Raw genomic sequence first — 19,095 nt, forward strand, 5'->3', positions numbered from 1 at the left:
TCCTGTTAACCTATCCTATCTCTAGTTGAAAACAGTTATTGAGCCAAGATATTATTCCATTCATGATACATGAGTTTATAGACTGCAACATCATTAGAGGAGTTGCAAATGGATCAATACACTGTTCAGTTTTCCTTGGCAATAAAATGCTTTGGGACATCCAGAGTTATGAAATGCACTGCATAAATATATAATGGTACAAGTCTTTTTTCTCTCTGTTGTAAATACCACAATGTGACTGACCATGATGTGGGGCCCTATCATAAGGTAGCAAAAGTATTCCTCACCAACTTTCCCATCCAGGTCACAGCAGGGGCATTCTGTTGCAATCAACGTCACCAGTTATAAATGGCCAAGGACAGGTTATAATTACCGACATTAGGTGAGGTTGGAACCTGAACTTTTGCGTTTGAACTGCAGGTTCAAAGCCTAAACAATAAAATCATCAATGTATCTGGTTTGTTTTGTGTTTTCCATTCCAATTTGAAAGGGGTCCCAAGATCACTGTTTTGGGGTACTTTCAACCAGTCTCAAGAGCTTGTTCTAAAAAAAACAAATAAAATGCTGTCAAGTCAGCTGCCAGGCTAAATCAACAACACATTTTAACAGCATTGGTATCCCTTTAAGGGAGCCAAAACAACTGAAAATAAATTGGCAGATTTGTCACAGTTCGACATCTGAAAAAAATATACAGCGGCTGGAAGAAAGGCTGGGTGCTCTAATGAGGTGCAGTTTTCTGTTAATAAAAAATGTACAACGGTTAATCTGGAAGTGAAGAGTAAATGACTGACTTTTTCATTGGAAAGTCAAAGAAGCGCACTTTAAAAAAAAAAACAGCTGGAATTGCTGAACATGAGGCTGTTGCCTTCTCCTGAGCGACTGCATTCCGCATGCACGCTGCCAAACATTAAGGTCTAATCTATCACAGTGAAACTGGAGGAATCACCAGCATTAATAACACCACTCCTCGCTTGCAGGGATGGATTGGGTAACTGAATCCAGCTGCTGCTCACATACTGATCTAATTCTAATTCTTTCAGGTTTCTCTAACAAGACATATTTCGAGAAAATACAGAATGGATGGTAGCTGAGAGTGAATTACAAGGCAGTAATCTAATTGAAGTTGGTTCAGATGGCATTGTAATCTACAGGAATAAAGCTTTAGTGTGGATAATGAACCTCACCTGAACACACAATTAAATTGCAACCTAGATTTTCAACCTAGCTTTTGGTTTCCCATAACATATAAAAAACGACACTGGGTAATGTAAAACAACAATTATATTTGTAATCCTTATGGTGTCCAGCTGTACCATTTCTACATTTTCAATACGTTCTGAAAATTTGCACACAATGCGTCTCACTGAAGGACTCAATAGGTTAATTCCATGAACTGAAAGTGACGCCATCAAATGTTTGGCAGACAGAGATTCCATTGCTGGATACATGAATGGGCTAAACATACTGCCACAAGGCTACTGAACAGATGCATTACAAGGGGAATTTCCACTCCGCACCCTCACTCCCCTTCAACTGTCACACCTCTTGGCACACTCATGAGAATGTAGTATTTTCACACTTTGATGGACGAAGAACAAGTTTCAGAAGAGAGTCCGGCAGCTACAGAAATGTGTTTTGAAGAATAAAACTGTAAGCTAAAATCATTGGCGTAATAAATATTTTCCATTCACATGGATGTTAAACAGCACAAGGAAATGTTTATGGCCCACTGATCTGCCCCAGTACTTTTGTTTCACATGTCTCCACTCCCAGCCAAACTCATCCAAACCAGTTTCCTTGAAATATATCTCTACCGTTACCTGAACAATTACTTGTGATATTAAGTGGCACATTCCAGCAGTCCCTGAATGAGGAAGGTCCTTCTGAATTTTGTATTTGATTTACTAGTGACGATCTTATATTTAGATTGTAGTTGTCAGCCAGGAATTGTTACATTCATCATTATGAAATATATAGAAAACCAAGTTCCATTATCTGAAATCATTCAAGACAGAAGAATATGAAATGTTCTTTACAAAAAATCTAGAATATAATATGAAGAGTGAAATTAAAATGGATTATTCATTGGTTGTTCAAATCCACCATATTACTTAGGCTCAATGTTCAGTGGTTGAATAAAATTAGATTAAATGGAAAATGTTTTCTCCTGTGTCGACACTCCCATTGACCCACTGTACTGAAATTAATCAATTTTTAAATGTTCATTCTCCTCTATAACTTCATCTTTTGTCTCACGCCTCCCTAACTTTGCAATAATTTCCCATGACCCTTCCTTGTGCAAGGCTAGTTCTGGTGGCCTGCATCCAGGCTTTTAATTTCCCTCATCTTTGCTGGTTGTCCAATTATGTCAGTGCTGCTCAGCAAGTAAACATCAGTAATTCTCAGCTCTAGTGTCAGCTCTAGAGACTCGACATCCATTCCTGGTCTTGACAAACAGGTTACCTACTGATTGGTCTCCCACCCTTAATCTGCGATCTTCATTAACTCAAACTAAATTCTGTTGACCCTTTTCTTGGCTCATTAATCTAGTAGGGTTTGGAAAAACAATGATTTGATTTTTAAACGTTGCATCTTTATTTACAACCTTTTCTGTGGTGTCACCCATACATGGTAGCCTTCTGTAATACTTGGATGGTGACTTGGTCATGTCTGAATTGATGTACCAATGACAGACAGGATTTCAAAGCTTTGGAATTCGCTCTAAACCTCTCTCCATCTCTCTGACACTTTTTCTTACTTTAACATGCGCTAGCTCTACCTCTTAGGGTGAATGAATGGTGATCGATGGTTGGCATGGACTCGGTGAGCCATAGGGCCTGTTTCCATGCTGTGCCTCTAAAGTAAACTAAACTCTCTGAACAACCGTTTGGTTAATCTTTTATGGTGCAATTACATTATTTTTCTACAATGCTCCTGTGAAGCACTTTGAGGCTTTTGCCGTGATAAAGACACTGCATAAATACAAGTTGTTTATACCAGTACACTGGTGACAATTTTCTCTGGTGAGTGTTTTCTTGGACATATTTCCTAATCCACATCCATCAGACAAATTAAAGCATGAACATGATGCGAGCTGACCAGACCTTTCCCAAATATGTTCTATAACTGTCCACACTTCAGAAAGCTCCACTTCATGGCACTTCAGAAAGCTCCACTTCCACCTTGGTGCATTAACAGTAGTGGTCGCATGTCACGTCACGATAAGTGCACCTGACCCAGGCCCAAGATTATATTACTGGCACAAACAAATCATTAGTCAGAAATAAATGAGAACGAGGTTAAAGATTCTTTCCTTCTGAGGTTTTTACTTATATTAGACTTGATTATCCAAGTGTTTTAGGGAAGAGATTAAGATTTGCCACGCACAGCAGTTAGGCATGTTGGGTGTGATCTTGCTAGAAAAGTAAGGACACATGCCGTTATTAGTGTTTAAATTGGCCAAGCTCAGGGGATTAAAAGATATGCTGCGCGTTAAGAATCCCGAGAACTCATTGGTCGATTTCACGCTAGCCTGCTGTTGCTTTGCACAAATGGCATCTCACCCTTAACCTCTCTGTTATTTTTGTGAACTTCCACAAATTGCACATGCAAAACTCATTTGTATCCAGAGCCAAGTATCCCAACAGGCTCTGGGAGGACAGTACTAGTTAGAGAATGTGAGAGGGAGCAAGAAAGAGAGTGGGAGAGATCCAGAAAGCGAAATGCTAGGACCATGGAAACAATGGACTACAGTGAAGAAAGGTCATATTATTTACACCTAATAGGAGCATAGCTGAAGACGTGGGGGGAAATCCAGGGGGGGGGGGGGTTAATCACCCCCATGTTTTGTCATCTGGATTTTAAAACTCAGTGAAAATAAAATCTATTAAAAATCTCTGCTTTCCGCGATACAGTGGGGGTGGGACTCTTGATCATGGGTGCCAATTGGACGAGAGAGACGTCGGTCAGCAGGTAGTGGGGGGGGGGACCATGATGATTCAGCGCGATGATCGGAGGCGGGAGGTGTCGGTCAGAGGCGGATGTACGGAGTTGGGACAGAGGATAGAGCGCAGTGATTGGAGGAGGAAGACGTCCCGGTGGAGCAAAGATCAGAGAGCGGAGCTTGAATCGGCCCGTTTGCGGGGCTTTTCATCGCCCTGCCCAGAACGGCTTAAAATTGGCCGCGGGATCTTCCATCGCCCAGCGGTCAAATTGCTGCGTTGAGGAGATCGAGGCTCCCGATGTTGAAGCCCCGCTGGGCGATGAAAGGCCCCTCGAACGGGTCGATTGAAGCCCCACAATTGGGGGCGGATGAAGCTGCTGTGGCTGGAGATCGGAGTCGGTCACCAACCCGGTCAGCTCCCGATGTACCGTCCACAGGGCCCACGGCTGAAGCCTCCAAAGCCACATGCGCGTGTGTGTGCGCGTGCGGCTCTAAGAAATTGTGTCCCCCCCCCCTGTTTTTATAGCGATTTCCGCCCCTGGCTGAAGACACCTTTTCAGATCTGAAATCTGACCTTGAGTAATAGTAGTCCTACTGCCCACCCTGTCTGTCTGCTGCCGTTGTGATAGAAAGTTCAGGACCCAGTTACATGTGCCAGCATCAACCCCCAATAGCTCCAACTTCTTCACCAGCTGCTGCGGAATGATTGTGTTAAACGCAGAGCTGAAGTCCAGGATCCTCTTCATAGACTTCAGCTCTGCGTTTAACACAATCATTCCCCAGCAGCTGGTGAAGAAGTTGGAGCTATTGGGGGTTGATGCTGGCACATGTAACTGGGTCCTGAACTTTCTATCACAACGGCAGCAGACAGTCAGGGTGGGCAGTAGGACATCAAAAACCATAGCCGTGAGCACTGACTCGCCCCAAGGCTGTGTCCTAAGCCCCCTGCTGTTTAGTCTGCTTACACACGACTGTACTGCTAGACTCAATAACAACTTCATCAACAAGTTCGCTGATGACACAACAGTGGTGGGTCTCATCAGTGACAATGATGAGTCGGCGTACAGGATGGAGGTGGAGCTGCTCACAGGATGGTGCAAATCCCACAACCTCATTCTTAACGTGGGAAAAACTAAGGAGATGGTGGTTGACTTCAGGAGGGCGGGAAAACAACACCATACACCTCTGCACATCGATGGAGCTGATGTGGAAAGGGTCAGCAGCGTGAAGTTCCTAGGACTCCACCTGTCAGATGACCTGATGTCCACAACCAACACCACAGCACTGGTCAAGAGAGCCCAGCAGCGACTACACCCTCTCCGAAGACTACGTAAAGCAGGTCTCCCCACTACACATCTACGAACTTTTTATAGGGGGACAATCGAGAGCACATTAACCAACGGCATCACTTCCTGGTTCGGGAGCTGCAAGGCGTACGAACGGCACCAACTTGACAGGATTATTGGTGCTCCACTCCCTTTCTTGCTGGACATATACAGGAAGAGATGTATCAACAGAGCGATCTCCATCATCAAAGACCCCTACCACCCATCGCATCACATATTCTCCATCCTGCCATCTGGGAAGAGGTACAGGAGCATTAGCTGCAAAACCAGCAGGATGCTCCTCAGCTTCTTCCCGCAGGCTATAAGACTGTTAAACGGACTTTGCCCCCTGCCAAAGTATCGCGCACCAACCACCAACCTGGACAGAGCCACTGTCGTGCCGCTGCCGATCGGAACGCCTGTTGATGTTTAGTTGAGAGTAGTGTTAAACTTGTTCATGATATATGTATTTTTATTTCTATTTATTTTTTACTGCACATTGAATGGACACTGGTTTGAGTAACGTTTTTTTGTTTCCTCTGGGTATGTGAGTACTCAGGAAAATAACAATAAAGATATACAATACAACGGAGATAAAGGTGTCTGGGAACAGCTATTTTGCAAACAGACTCTATGATGAGAAGGAAAACATAAACAGGCAACATTATAATGAAGAACTCTCCAGCCTGACAAGGAAACAATATGCATTTTGTTTATTCAGTCCTTGAATATGTGAATACTTAAAATGATTGACAATAATTGTAAGAATCTTAAGATAGTGTAAAAACAAAGGCTTCCTTTAGAAGATCGAAGGAAAACATCATCTAAAAGGTTGGTCCATGACATTGGCAGCAACAACCCAACAATCGCAAGAAGGAGGGCCCTGAGTTTGAAACTTAGAGACTATCCTCCTAGCAGCGGAGAGAGCCTGGATCCAAGTCGTGAGTCTTATGAGTTAGTATAAGAAGTGATAAGCTGGAACATTAAATCAAATGTTATTAGGAGTCCATGGTTTGCATGCATGCTTAAGTAATTCAAGTGCTAATAAAGATTACGTTGTACAAAACGTTGGTTTGGAGTCTTTTGTTCGACATGTCAGTTGATACTCTATAGAGGTAATAGGGTCAACACATTACAATCTTCACAGCACATTAGGTATGGAAAGTAACAGCCTAACTTTCCTTTATCAATATGATAATTATTCAAGCACCATTAAACACCTCTGCCCTAGAAAGTGAACGAATCAAGCAGAAGCGCTTCAGGCAGTAAATTGTTCCACGAGAGCTCTAAAATGATATTTACAGAACAATGATTTCTTACTCTTCCATTTCGACTATGTTTGTCACTCTAGCCTGCACTTCCCTTTTTATAATTGTTTTGTTTCTAATTCATCCTATTTCCTTCTCCAAACTTTTGGTTTCATTCTTAACATTCCTTTCTTGTTCATTTGCTAAGACCATTGGCATTTTGTTGTCACCTCACATGTCCAGCAAATGACGATGATGATGATACAGGAGGGAGATCGATCAATGGACCAAATGGTGGAAGACAACAACCATGCTCTCAATTACAGTAAAACCAAGGAACTGATGGTTGACTTTGGAAGAGGAAGGTTGAGGATCCACAAACCTGTCTTCATTGACAGGACAGTACTGGAGTGTGCCAAAAACTTCTAATTCCTCGGCATGCAATGATATGAAGATCTGTCAAGGACCCAACATATTAATGCAATCAGAAAGAAAGCCCATCAACGTCTCTAGTTCCTGCTATCGGGAAGGTATGGAAGCCTGAAAACTGTAATGTCCAGGTTCAGAGCAGCATCTTCCCTACAACCATCAGGTTATTAATCACTACTTGGGGGTGTATATATATATATATATATATATATATATATATACACACACTGAACATTTTTTTGTTTATTATGGTGTTCACAAAACACTATGTTTACATATCTGCTGTGCTGCTACAAGTGAGAATTTCATTGTTCCATTTCAGGACATATGACAATAAAACACTCTTGACTTGACTTGAAATTATAGCAAAAAATAATTATGAACTAAAAGTTGCAGAAATTCGAACATAAAATATACAGCTCCTGCAATGTCTACCCTGCTTATGACAGAAATTGATATGAAATTATGCCATCTGAAAAATGCCATCCAAAATAAAACTATTTGGCAAAGGGAGTTTTGTTATTTACCAATTAGGGTGGCTTAATATGAGGGCATGACTCAGATCAAGAGCTAATAATTACAAAAACATCGACCCCTTTGGGTAAGGAACTTTAATTACTTGGTTCTGGAAGTCGAGAATCATTTTGCCATCACCCATAAGCAACACAACATGATGTGCGCTTATAAATAGATTTTAAAAAATCAAAAAATCTTGCCTAACAAAGTTAAAGGGACAGTGATGTCCTTTTGATAAATTATGCCGTGTACTGATGAGAATGGGGAATATGTATCGCAACATGACATGCTATTAAATGAATATTACTACCTCAATGGGGAGTTTGTGGAAGGATCCCTTCTTAAAACAGCCTGCTAAAAACCTCAAGTTGCTTCATCCCCATGTTGATAACCACAGGACATTTGTTCTGATGCACAGATATTGTTTTTTGCTAATAATTTTTATTAAAAAAAACATATAAGAATGTAATTGTTCTGTTGTCACTACATATGGCAATTAAACGACTATTTCCTGGAGGAATGTGGTGCAGATACAAAATTAAATTAATCATGTCGTTTACAGCAGATCTCAGAACAGATATGTTATAGCATTTGGTTATCCTCTCAGATATTAATCTGTGTCACCCATCAAGATAGATATGGAGTGGTGCATAATTTCAATACAAAAAAAGAACCATTGAAAAAGTGATCAAAGCATAACATAATTAGCAGTTGTGCCACAATGAGGTACAACACACAGTTGATGGTGCAGATTTCTGCAGAAGAAACATGCGTGTATCATGACATTTGAAATAAATGATGCCTCTCATTTTCAGACTTGGTTTGCCCACCCAACAAACATAAAACAAAAACGTTATCGGTGAAAATGTGCACAAATCGTGGAAAGTGAGAGGCTAAGATGATGGAATCGTGGGCACAAATAAAGATAGATGGCACAAAATACAAGTAGTGTGAAATGCGGAGAATGTTTTGCACAATGAACTGTTCAGATCTGGAACAGATTGATCAGATATGTAGGTGTAGAGCAGATTCACATGTGACTTACAAAAGAGAATTGGACAGGAATTTCAAAAACAGATAAATATTCAAGGCTGAGGAAGAAACCCGCGGAATACGGTTAAATCAGTGAGCTTGTGTGGATTAATGTTTTGAGCAGCAAAGTTTAATGCTGTAAGATTGTACGTCACAATCTGAATCATAAAAATATCACTGGAGGTTAAATTTGCAATCCAGACATTACAAAAAACTGAAGATCATTACTTTATTTTAAAAATGCTGAATTAAATCAGTGATTTTGTTTGAATAAAATACAATTCAAACGCTGAATTGATGGACACATTAAAATTCAGATGCCATTATCTTGAGCAAAATAAAGTGATGGAGGAACTCAGCGGGTAAGGCTGAGAAGAGAATGGACAGACGACAAAATTTGCCTGTCTCTTCTCTCAACAGGTGCTGCCTGAGTTCCTCCAGCACTTTGTTTTTTGCTCACTGAACTCAGGGGGCATGTCTTGCAAGTAGAAGATCTTACCATATTGGTGCACAGCCAGAGATCCAACGTTACTCTCATCAGCCACTGGAAAACACAAAGAAAGGTATTTTTTAAATTTATGGAGAAGACTTGGTAATTTTCTAACAAGATGCAAGTTTGAGAGCTCGTCCAATTCCAGAGACTCGAACACAAAATCTGTATGGAAATATACTACTGCTTCTTCATTGTCAATCGGTTTGAAGCCTGGAGCACTTTCTGGAGTGCCTTTGCCAGATAGACTGCTTTGGTACAAAAAGGCTCAGGAGTGCTGCACTGAGGAGGTGCTGTCTTTCAGATGAAATGTTAAACTGCACCATGTCCACATTTTCAGATCAACATGAAATCATATGACCCTACCTCAATAAAGAGCAGTGTTCTTCCACGTGCTTTGATCAATATTTATTATTTAGAATTGCTTAGATATCAAATGAAATGATAATTGTCTCATGCAACCTGAGATTTTGTAACCACACTTCCTACATTACAAATACTCAATACCTAAAGCATCTGAGATGTTTCTTCCATAATCTGCAGCTGCCCTTCATCTCTAATGGTTCCTAGATCTCAAATACCTGTTTCCATCACACCAAGCTCCTATCTTATCTATGCCATGTGCCATCAAATCAAATTCACTGTCAATTCCAATCATCCTCTTACTTTGCTTGTTTTATGCAACCACCTGTTATAGCCCTCAGTTTCTTCCTTGACCGCAGAACCAACTAATCCCCGTCTACTGATACTCTCCTCCGCCTAGCGGAGCTGGTCCTTACCCTTAACAACTTTTCATTTGACTCCTCCCATTTCCTCCAAATACAAGGCGTAACTATGGGCTTGCGCATGGGCCCCAGCTATGCCTGCCTCTTTGTAGGGTACGTTGAACAATCTTTGTTCGAGGTGTACCAGGGCCCTATCCCTAAACTCTACCTCTGCTACATCGACGACTGCATTGGTGCTACCTCCTGCACCCACACAAAACTCACTGACTTCATCCATTTTACCACTAACTTCCATCCGGCATTCAAATACACCTGGACCATTTCCGACATTTCCCTACCACTTCTAGAACACACTATATTCCATCCATTGCACAGTGAAACAAATCATCAAGATTAATACTGGAAAGTAGCCTGCTAATGGTTTAAACAACAAATTAACAAACCGATCGACGAACCACTTTCCACAGAACAGGAACAGTATTAGGCTGAACGATCCTTTGAACCTGCTTCACCATTCAATAAGATCATGATCTTTGGCCTCAACTTTAAAACCGGCCTAATCCCATAAAACTAAATTCCCCAGAAGCACAAAAATCTATGTTGGCCATGAATGTACTCAATAACTTAGAATCCATCACCCTCTGAGACTCCAACCCTAATATATTACTCACAGCTCAGTGCATCTTTATACTTTAATGTGGCATCTTATGGAATGCCTTATGGAACTCTAAATGCACTATTCACACTGACTCTGCTACCATCTACTCTACTGATTACATCACCAAGGAACCCTGAAAACTTGTTAAACATGATTCTGCTTCATGTTGACACTGCCCAATCATCTTATGGTTTGCTGATTGCTTCATTTTCACTTTTTTTTAAATAGATTCTAACATTGGTAGAGTTGCTGCCTTACAGTGAATGCAGCGCCAGAGACCCGGGTTCGATCCTGACTATGGGTACTCTCTGTACGGAGTTTGTACGTTCTCCCCGTGATCCGCATGGGTTTTTTCCAAGATCTTCGGTTTCCTCCCACACTCCAAAGACGTACAGGTTTGTAGGTTAATTGGCTTGGTAAATGTAAAAAAGAATTGTCTCCAGTGGGTATAGGATAGTGTTAATGTGCGGGGATCGCTGATCGGCATGAACCCGGTGGGCTGAAAGGGCCTGTGTCCGCGCTGTATCTCTAAACTAAACTAAACTGATGTCAGCCTCACCAGCACAGAATTTTCCGTTATCACCCATCCTCCTCCATGAACAGCACATATCACCTTTTCCATTAAGTCAGACCATTCCAAAACCAAGGGAATTCTGGAAGTTGACAACCAATTCATCTGCTACCTCAGCAGTTACCTCTTCTGGAGTGCTTAAATATATGCCATTGGGTTCAGGTGCCAGTCTGCCCTATTCCCATTAATTGGCCTGGTACTCTTAGATTGAATGGAAATCACTGTGTTCATTTTCTCACTCTCCTTTCATCACCTATTATGTTTGCTTTGTTTTCAATGTCTTCTATTGCTCGGCAGATATACAAAATTCTGTTTTGCCAGGAAGGCAAATGATTCATGATGGTTTTTTGCATAAAGGCTGCAGCGACATTTAAGGTGAGCTGGATACACAATGGCCTCTACTACCAATGAGTCTTTTTGGTAAACGAGATGTGTATAGGACACACGCTACAAAAACGAAGTTGGACAATTTATGTTAATCTGAGCAAGTAACAGGTAACATCATGAATCATTCAGTGTCCACAGATTATATTTTCACATTGGTGCCTTGTTATTTAACATGCTAAATAAAAACTGTTTCACGATTCTAGCACGGCAGCCAGGAAACTGCTGTTGGGGACATCAGGAAGGTTTAAAATTCTACATGATGTGTGTAAACGTCAGCAGACTCCAAGTTTACTTTATTTTTGTCATCTTCTCCTTTCACAGAATTCACAATACAGGAAGAGACATCGATAACATTTTAAGAATCAAAAACCCCGTAAGGTAACATTTGTCGCATACTCTTGTAATTCAATGGCGTCCCAGTCTACAGACTCCCATTTGACACTGTGTCCTCAGCTCTCACACTCTCCTTAAACTGACCAGGATCCTTTTTTCTTGTGCTCCCTCTAAATTTATAGGGTCCACTGCAGAATTTATTGTAGTTCTGTGCAACATCTAAAAAAAGTGAATTAAAATCGTGTTGGGCAATTATTTAGATTAACATCCAATCTGGAAAATCTGTAAATCTGTCACCACTAATGTCCCAACGGGTCCTCACCAGCATTTATGTTTCACCCAAGCCTCCTCCCATCATTATATCTCATTATTTTAGCATGACCTTCTAAATTTTGCCCTATTACCTACATGTTCAAATTCCTCTTAAGAATAATCTTGCTACTCATCTCAGCAGCTCCTTATGATAATAATTTGACATTCTAACAATACGTTCAATACGTTAATTCTTACCAACTATATTTATGAATATATATCATATACAGTCGGACTTCCCTACAGAGCAAACATCTGTAGCTCTATCCCATATATCCCTTTAATACTTTTAGAGATTACAAATATGTCATAACTTAATCTTCTCTAGAACTACTTCACTTTGTTTATTCAGTTCAGTTTAAACCCAACATTTATTTCATTCTATGGTAATAAGGAGGACTGTAAGGTGAACTTTGAATAAGGATCAGAAATAAGAGCCAACGCTATTTTTATTTGCTAATAACTCTCTGGGGCACCAATTCAATTAAAGAGATCTGCAGAGACCAAAAGGATTCTGGTCAGTAAATTATGACATTTTAGAAGCATTCAACTAATTCATAACTTCACATACTCTGTGACCTTCCTTGTTTTCAAAAGGATGGGTGAATATTAAGAGTTGGATGTGTAAGAAGTGTAGCAGCGGGAGTCAGGTAATCTCATGCAAAAGAGGAGATGGGAAATTTAAATTGTGTCACACATAAATTACTCTCTCACAATAACCCTTCACTGGAAAAATAATATGGAAACTTTGATTGAGAAATGATTATGAAGCCGAACAACTTGCATTTTATGGACAAGGTTCAGCACTAACTGTTGGAAGAGTAGAGTATTCAGGAATTAAAAGTAATATACAATTGCAGACAATTTTAACCAAACCCAACTATTGGGAAACTGACACAATGAGGGAGCGACATTTAACAGTCCCTGAGAATGATACAGGTATCCAGCAAACTCAGCCTGGGCAACCATGTTTAATCATGACAATAAATGCAGTGAATGGTGGAAATACTCCGCAGATCAGGCAGCATCCACTGAGAAAAAAGCAGAGTAACGCAATCAGGTTGGTGAATTGTTGCTTTTTGATGTTAGTCAAATGGCTAGCTGCCTGTTACCTAATACTCATTGGTATCATTTGTTTATTCAGTAAACCCTCGTTATAATGGACCATGGGGGAGGGGGATTATGTATATTATTGCTGATTGCCCATTATAACCGAGTAAGGTATTATCATTGAAACAAAGAACAACAGATGATGGTTAATACACAAAAGGGCACTGGAGTTACTCAACGGGTCAGGCAGCTTCACTGGAGAACATGGATGGGTGACGTTGGGGCCCTTTTTCAGACTGATTCAGTCTGCTGTGTTACTCCAGCACTTTATGTAATTTCATTCAATAACTAGCCACCAACGCCGCTGGTGTGCACCAGCGAGCCTTTTTTCACTGGTTGACGCAGCTGTTGTTGCGGCTCATGTTGTAGTCCCTGGGGACAGTGCTTTCTTCAGGCCACTGCCAATGACAATATGCACTCGGTCACCCTGGGGCTCCCTCTCCTCTCACCTGTTGCGAGTTGGGGATGGCTTTGGAAGCTGGAGCTATAAGCATCCGGGAGGCAGTGCGACACAGGGGAAGCATGAGCAGGTCCTTCTGCTATAGCCAAATTCCTTTATAAAGGGGTATGTTAAAATGGGGGGTTGCTGTATTAAAATCTACAATTTAAAAACATGAATTTACAAGAGTCCTGCCGCCACTTCGCAACAAATTTCAAAAGCTGGTGGGCAAGGATATCCCAATGGCAAATATCTAGAATTTAGCAGCCAGGAAAGTATTTCTGTGTCATTAGACACGGAGTATCAAATGAATTGCTTGCCACGCTTTTTGCAGGGGGACATTTATTTTTTTTAATCTCAACTGGACATTCACTTGAAAGAAATGATTAAGAGAATGTACCACGTCATAAATCAATGCCAAATTGAGAGAGTTCAACTGGATAGTGCTGCCCTATTGACTTACAGCCATTATCCCAACTCCAGCCTCACAATATTCGATCAGACACTTCAATATACAAAAATCCTGAACTACTGGAGGTGACCTTTGTAAGGGGAAACATCAAAACAGAAAGAATTTGTGCATTTCATTGAACAAAAAAACTCCGGATGTATTAATAAGGTCAAAACCTAGTCTTGTTTGACTTTTAAAAAAATGTAAAAAACACATGTACTTCTGTATCTCTTCTACACTTTCCTTCACGTACTTTCTATCAAATAAAATTTAGTATTCCAATAAATTCCCTCTATCGACCAGCCAGAGGGGGGCCAACCCTTTTATTTTCTAAAAGTGGTGCTTTGTCCAGCGATAGGAATATTTGAAAGGTCATTCACTACTGTGGCAGCACAGTGGCACATCCATGACAGCAGCTGCCTCTTAGCTCCAGTGACCTGGGTTCAATCCTGACCTTTTGTGTGTCATTTTACACGTCCTCCTGTGACCTCCATGGGTTTTCCCCAAGCACTCCGGTTTCCACGCACATCCCAAAGGTGTACCGGCTGGGAGCTTAATTATTCACTGTAAATTGCCCCAAGTGTGTGGATAAGTAGTAAAATCTGGAAGTGGGGGAGGGGGGAGAGTTCATCTGGCCTGACCTGCTGAGTATTTGCAGTGTGCTGTTATTTTAGATTTCTAGCCTCCGTGTTTTTTTTTAATTTTCATTAAGAATACAAATATGATTTAACTGGGTACATGATGGTCAGTGCATACTCATTTCCATATTGTATGACTTTGACTCTATGACCCATTGTGACATTGACTTACTTTGACATTAAAAGTGACGTTCTTCAAATTTTATAGGAATTAAGTATGCAGATTCGAGGTATTATGACTGTCATGGGAGCATAGAAAATACTCTTTAGTCTCACTCACCCATACCAACCAAATTGCTCCTTTCAAGCTAGCACATATGCCCGTGTCTCGTGCAGATCCCTCTAAACCTTTCCTAATCATGTACTGTACCTGTCCAAATTTTAAATGTTGTGATTGTAACTGCCTCAATTGAAGTTTCCCCTCAGATTTCTACTTAATCTTTACCTTCTCATCTATGCCCTTTGTTCTTAATTCCCCTACCCTTGTGCATTCACCCGATCTATTCCCCCATGATTTTTATACGCGTCTACCTCTCCAACCTCACCCTATAGCTCAGGCCTTGGAATCCCAGCAACATCGTTGTAAATTTTCGCTGTATTCTTTCCAGTTTAATGCTATACCAGGGTGACTAAAATTGAACACGACCCAAGTCCGGCCTCACCAAACTCTTGCACAACTGTAACATAACATCCCAACATCTCTACTCAATTACCTGACTGCTGAAGGCCAGCATGCCAAAAGCATTATTTACCTGCCAGACCACTTTCAGTGGACTATGTATCTGTACACCCAGATCTTCTGATCTACCACATTCCCCAGGGCCCTATTATTCATGAGGAAGGTCCTACCCTGTTTTGTCTTCCCAAAATGCAACAACTAAAAATTATCTGAAGTAAACTCCATTTGTCATTCCTCAGCCATTTGCCCGGTTGTACAAGATCCAGTTGTAATTTTTGATAACCATCCTCACTGCCTAAATAGTGTCATCTATTTATCTAGTTCTAAATTGGAAATGAAGATTAAAATGATAAATGTACATCCACAATTAAAAATATATGGAACACTCAAAGGCACGTGATTAAGTAAATGTCAATATTACCACAAAGAAACCTGCAATGTTGGTCCACTGTAACCATCTTGCAACTAGACCATCAGGAATTATTTTTAAGTGTTTACGGCAATGCACGTTATCCATGAGAAAGATTAGTACTTGTTAAGGTAAGTAGCTTTGCCCTTCTCTACAGTCTCAGTACAAAGAAGTTTTTTTGTAAAGCTTAGATCATCCTTTGTTCAGAGAGGATGAGAGGTAGGATATTGCAGAGGATATTTCAAGAATCTGGAAAAAAGAGTAGCTAACAACGCACTACTAATTCTACGCGAGAAAAAATATTTTTCAATGCTTTCCTTTACTTCTCAGCCTTCATAACTTTGCAAGATTAATGCAATTAACTTATTTCTAGCAGTGTGTACTGACAACACTGTCAGCCAGTGAGTTGGAGCCAGGACAAGATGCACATCTGAATCTGCAATCGATTGAAAACACAGACAATGTCAATTCACACAGAGAACAGAGCATGTTTAAAGAGATGAATAAAACAGAATTTATGATAGAAATTGTACCAGCATCTCCTGATCAAACCAGCAAAATAACTACAGAAAAACAATTGAGTGCAATATAGTTATTGACAAATTAGTGCTCCCACCTGGTCCTGAAATGTAACTTCAGATTTACAATGCTGTGCTGGTTTTTGTATTATGGAAAGGATGTAGGCATCAATGGCTAGGTAAACATTAGCTGCCCATAGTAAATGCCCTGGAAAAAATAGTGGTTAGTTGCCTTTTTGTACCAAAGCTGTCTATCTGGCAAAGGCACTCCAGAAAGTGTTCCTAGCTTCAAACCGATTGACAATGAAGAAGCAGTAGTATATTTCCATACAGAGGTGCTGTATGACTTGGAGGGAACGTGCAAATGGTGAAGTTTCTATGTACCCGCTGAAGTCCTTCTGGATGGTAGAAGTTTTGAGTTTGGGATGTGCTGTTGAAACATTTCTGGAAAATCCCTCCCTAATTCATTATCTTTGAGATGTTCTTTGTCATAGCTGCTATTTGGCCATCTATTATAACAACTTCTTGCATCAGTGTCAATTTGTAACAGGTAGTTTATCCTGCTAAGCTCAATGAGAGATTTTGCTAAAATCCTGGTAGCAACGTAAAGGGCAATATAATCCTGGTTGTTGCTGGCTGGTACATGCATAACGTGTTGAAGTACATTTGTTACTTTAAAGGGGACCTTTGAATGGTTGTTAAGGGGAAGCGGGAATCGGTGTGGGATCCAGATTGGCAGGTGTGGTTAAAACTCCAAAGTGTGGAAGTCCTTCATCATCACCCAGTTTTATTCCCCTGTGGATTGTGCAATGCAGCCTCTCGCCATCTTCAATCAATGTCACTTCAGTGTTGTTTTTAACCCTCATTAACACTACTTTCATCTTATTAAGACCAAAGCACTTCAAAAAAGCTACAGATGGCAGGGAGATCACAGGGATATCATCCTGAGGAGGTGGTGGGGTGTGGGTGTGGGTGTGGGGTGTGGGGTGGGGTGGGGGGGGTCTACAGTCCATTTGGTTTGGCAAGCTAAATGACAATAGGTGCAGGTCACTTTCAATTCACCTTCTCTTTAATTTGTTTATTTTAGTTTTATTTTGTGAATGACAGGCTGAATATGACTCTCACCCAGATCCATGCTTTTGGAGCCGCTGATTTTTCCAGGAGATTGCCGCTTGATAGTGATACTAGGCTGACTTTCTAAAGCTCCATCCAGGGATCTCTGCTGCAGTCGAGAAACGGAATTAAGCTCCAAGCTGTCGAAAGGATGAGAGAAAAAAATCAGATAGAACCAAACAATATATTTAAAGAACCAGTTTCTGCAACAGAGCTCTCATCAGTTCGCTGCACTATGCCAGTTCCACACCAAAAACCATGGGCCACAGCACTTCCACCATTGTTAGAATCGCCCTGGTAACTGGGCTCAATGGGCAGGACCCTTAACCCTCAGGCAGAAGGTTTTCAATACAAGTCCTATTCCAGAGACATGAACTCAAGCAGCATACCAGAGAGAGATCATAAATGAAAGAAATACCTTGCATTTGTTCTATTATTAAGAGATGAAACAGCCCTTTAAATGGTACCCGGTGACATGGAATAGGACTGTGATCCGAAATTATGGCATTCCGTCACAGCTAGATTTCAAAGGAAGATCATAGCCCATCGCATGGCATAAATTATTAACAAACCCAAATGTACCAATGATGACGTTCCAGGAACACAATTGTGTTATTTGTCACTTCGCTGATGTTTGAGTGCCTCGCTCATAATTACGAAATGCAAATAGCAGGGACTTGTTTCATTCAAAGTGTTAAAAAAAGACACAAAGTGCTGGAGTAATTCAATGCATCAAGAAGCATCTCTGGAGAACATGGATAGGTGATGTTTCGGGTCTGGAGCCTACAATCAGCCTGAAGGGTCCTAACCTCAAACATCACCAATTACATGTTCTCCAGAGATGCTTCCTGGCCAGCTGAGTTACTCCAACACTTTGTATCTTTTTTTGTAAACTAGCATCTGCAGTTTATTGTTATCCTTTTAAATGGGTAAATACTGGCTTCAATATCAAATGGTTACTAATTAGCTGCATTGTTGCAAGGATTTGGACCCAAACATATTTAATCAATAGTACTACAAGAATCATTGGGTCATCACTGCTTTCTAGGACCTTGCCGTTCATAAATTAAAATAATTTACTTTTGAAATGTTTCCTACTTTACTATAGTAACTCTGCTTGAAAAGTATGGAATAGTTTGTACTGTATTTTGAGATTGTGAAAGGAGCATTAATGCAAGAGTTTCTTCTTGTAGTCCGAGGAACTAAATTAAAATCCAGTAAAGGATCAATCAATTTCTCCAACTTAGCTTTCAGCTATGCACTATGCTTAGAAAGGGATAATTTCTGGTGACAAACCTTTTATCTTCACGAAACAGCCGCATTTTGGGCACACCCATAACTTCTTCTTCATTTGGATGTGGTGGAATGGGAGGCGGAACTTCAAAATCTCCCTCATCGTAGGCTGTCAATGTTAATGAACAAGATTGTAAAATAATATACTGAAAACAAGGAACAGAGAACAATTTCCCAAAGGAATTTTAAACAGTAGGAGTGATGATACATGGGAATCTTTCAGCAGCAAACCGAAGGTTGCATTTACTAGATCCTGTGCAATCAGTGTATGTACTAATCCCACCACCTTGGCGAGTGATCCAGGAGAGCGTTGACTTTGAAAACCTTTTTCCCTGAGATATTATTCTGGATTTCGACAAAGCAACCAAATTCTCACGATTTTGGAGGACAGTGACTCAGTCAGAAGTTGTCTTTGCACATCACCAATGTGTCAAAGCCAGCATCAGCAGAGACTGATGCCCTGGAAAAAATATTTTT

At 40.7% G+C, this 19,095-nt stretch overlaps 1 protein-coding gene across 2 annotated transcripts in view; it reads right to left on the reverse strand.

Moving 5' to 3' along the window:
* The window catches only part of pard3b (par-3 family cell polarity regulator beta), a 1,048,449-nt gene that overhangs the window by 447,816 nt on the left and 581,538 nt on the right, over positions 1-19,095 (reverse strand). For both annotated transcript variants that reach the window (XM_033024356.1, XM_033024355.1), the window contains exons 14-16: positions 18,622-18,727; positions 17,338-17,465; positions 8,992-9,036 (exon numbers count right to left, since the gene is read on the reverse strand). In XM_033024356.1, the coding sequence (XP_032880247.1) occupies positions 8,992-9,036; positions 17,338-17,465; positions 18,622-18,727 (279 nt within the window). The remainder of the gene's footprint in view (positions 1-8,991; positions 9,037-17,337; positions 17,466-18,621; positions 18,728-19,095) is intronic.

This window comes from Amblyraja radiata, chromosome 7 (assembly GCF_010909765.2).
Source record: "Amblyraja radiata isolate CabotCenter1 chromosome 7, sAmbRad1.1.pri, whole genome shotgun sequence".
Lineage (NCBI taxonomy): Eukaryota > Metazoa > Chordata > Chondrichthyes > Rajiformes > Rajidae > Amblyraja > Amblyraja radiata.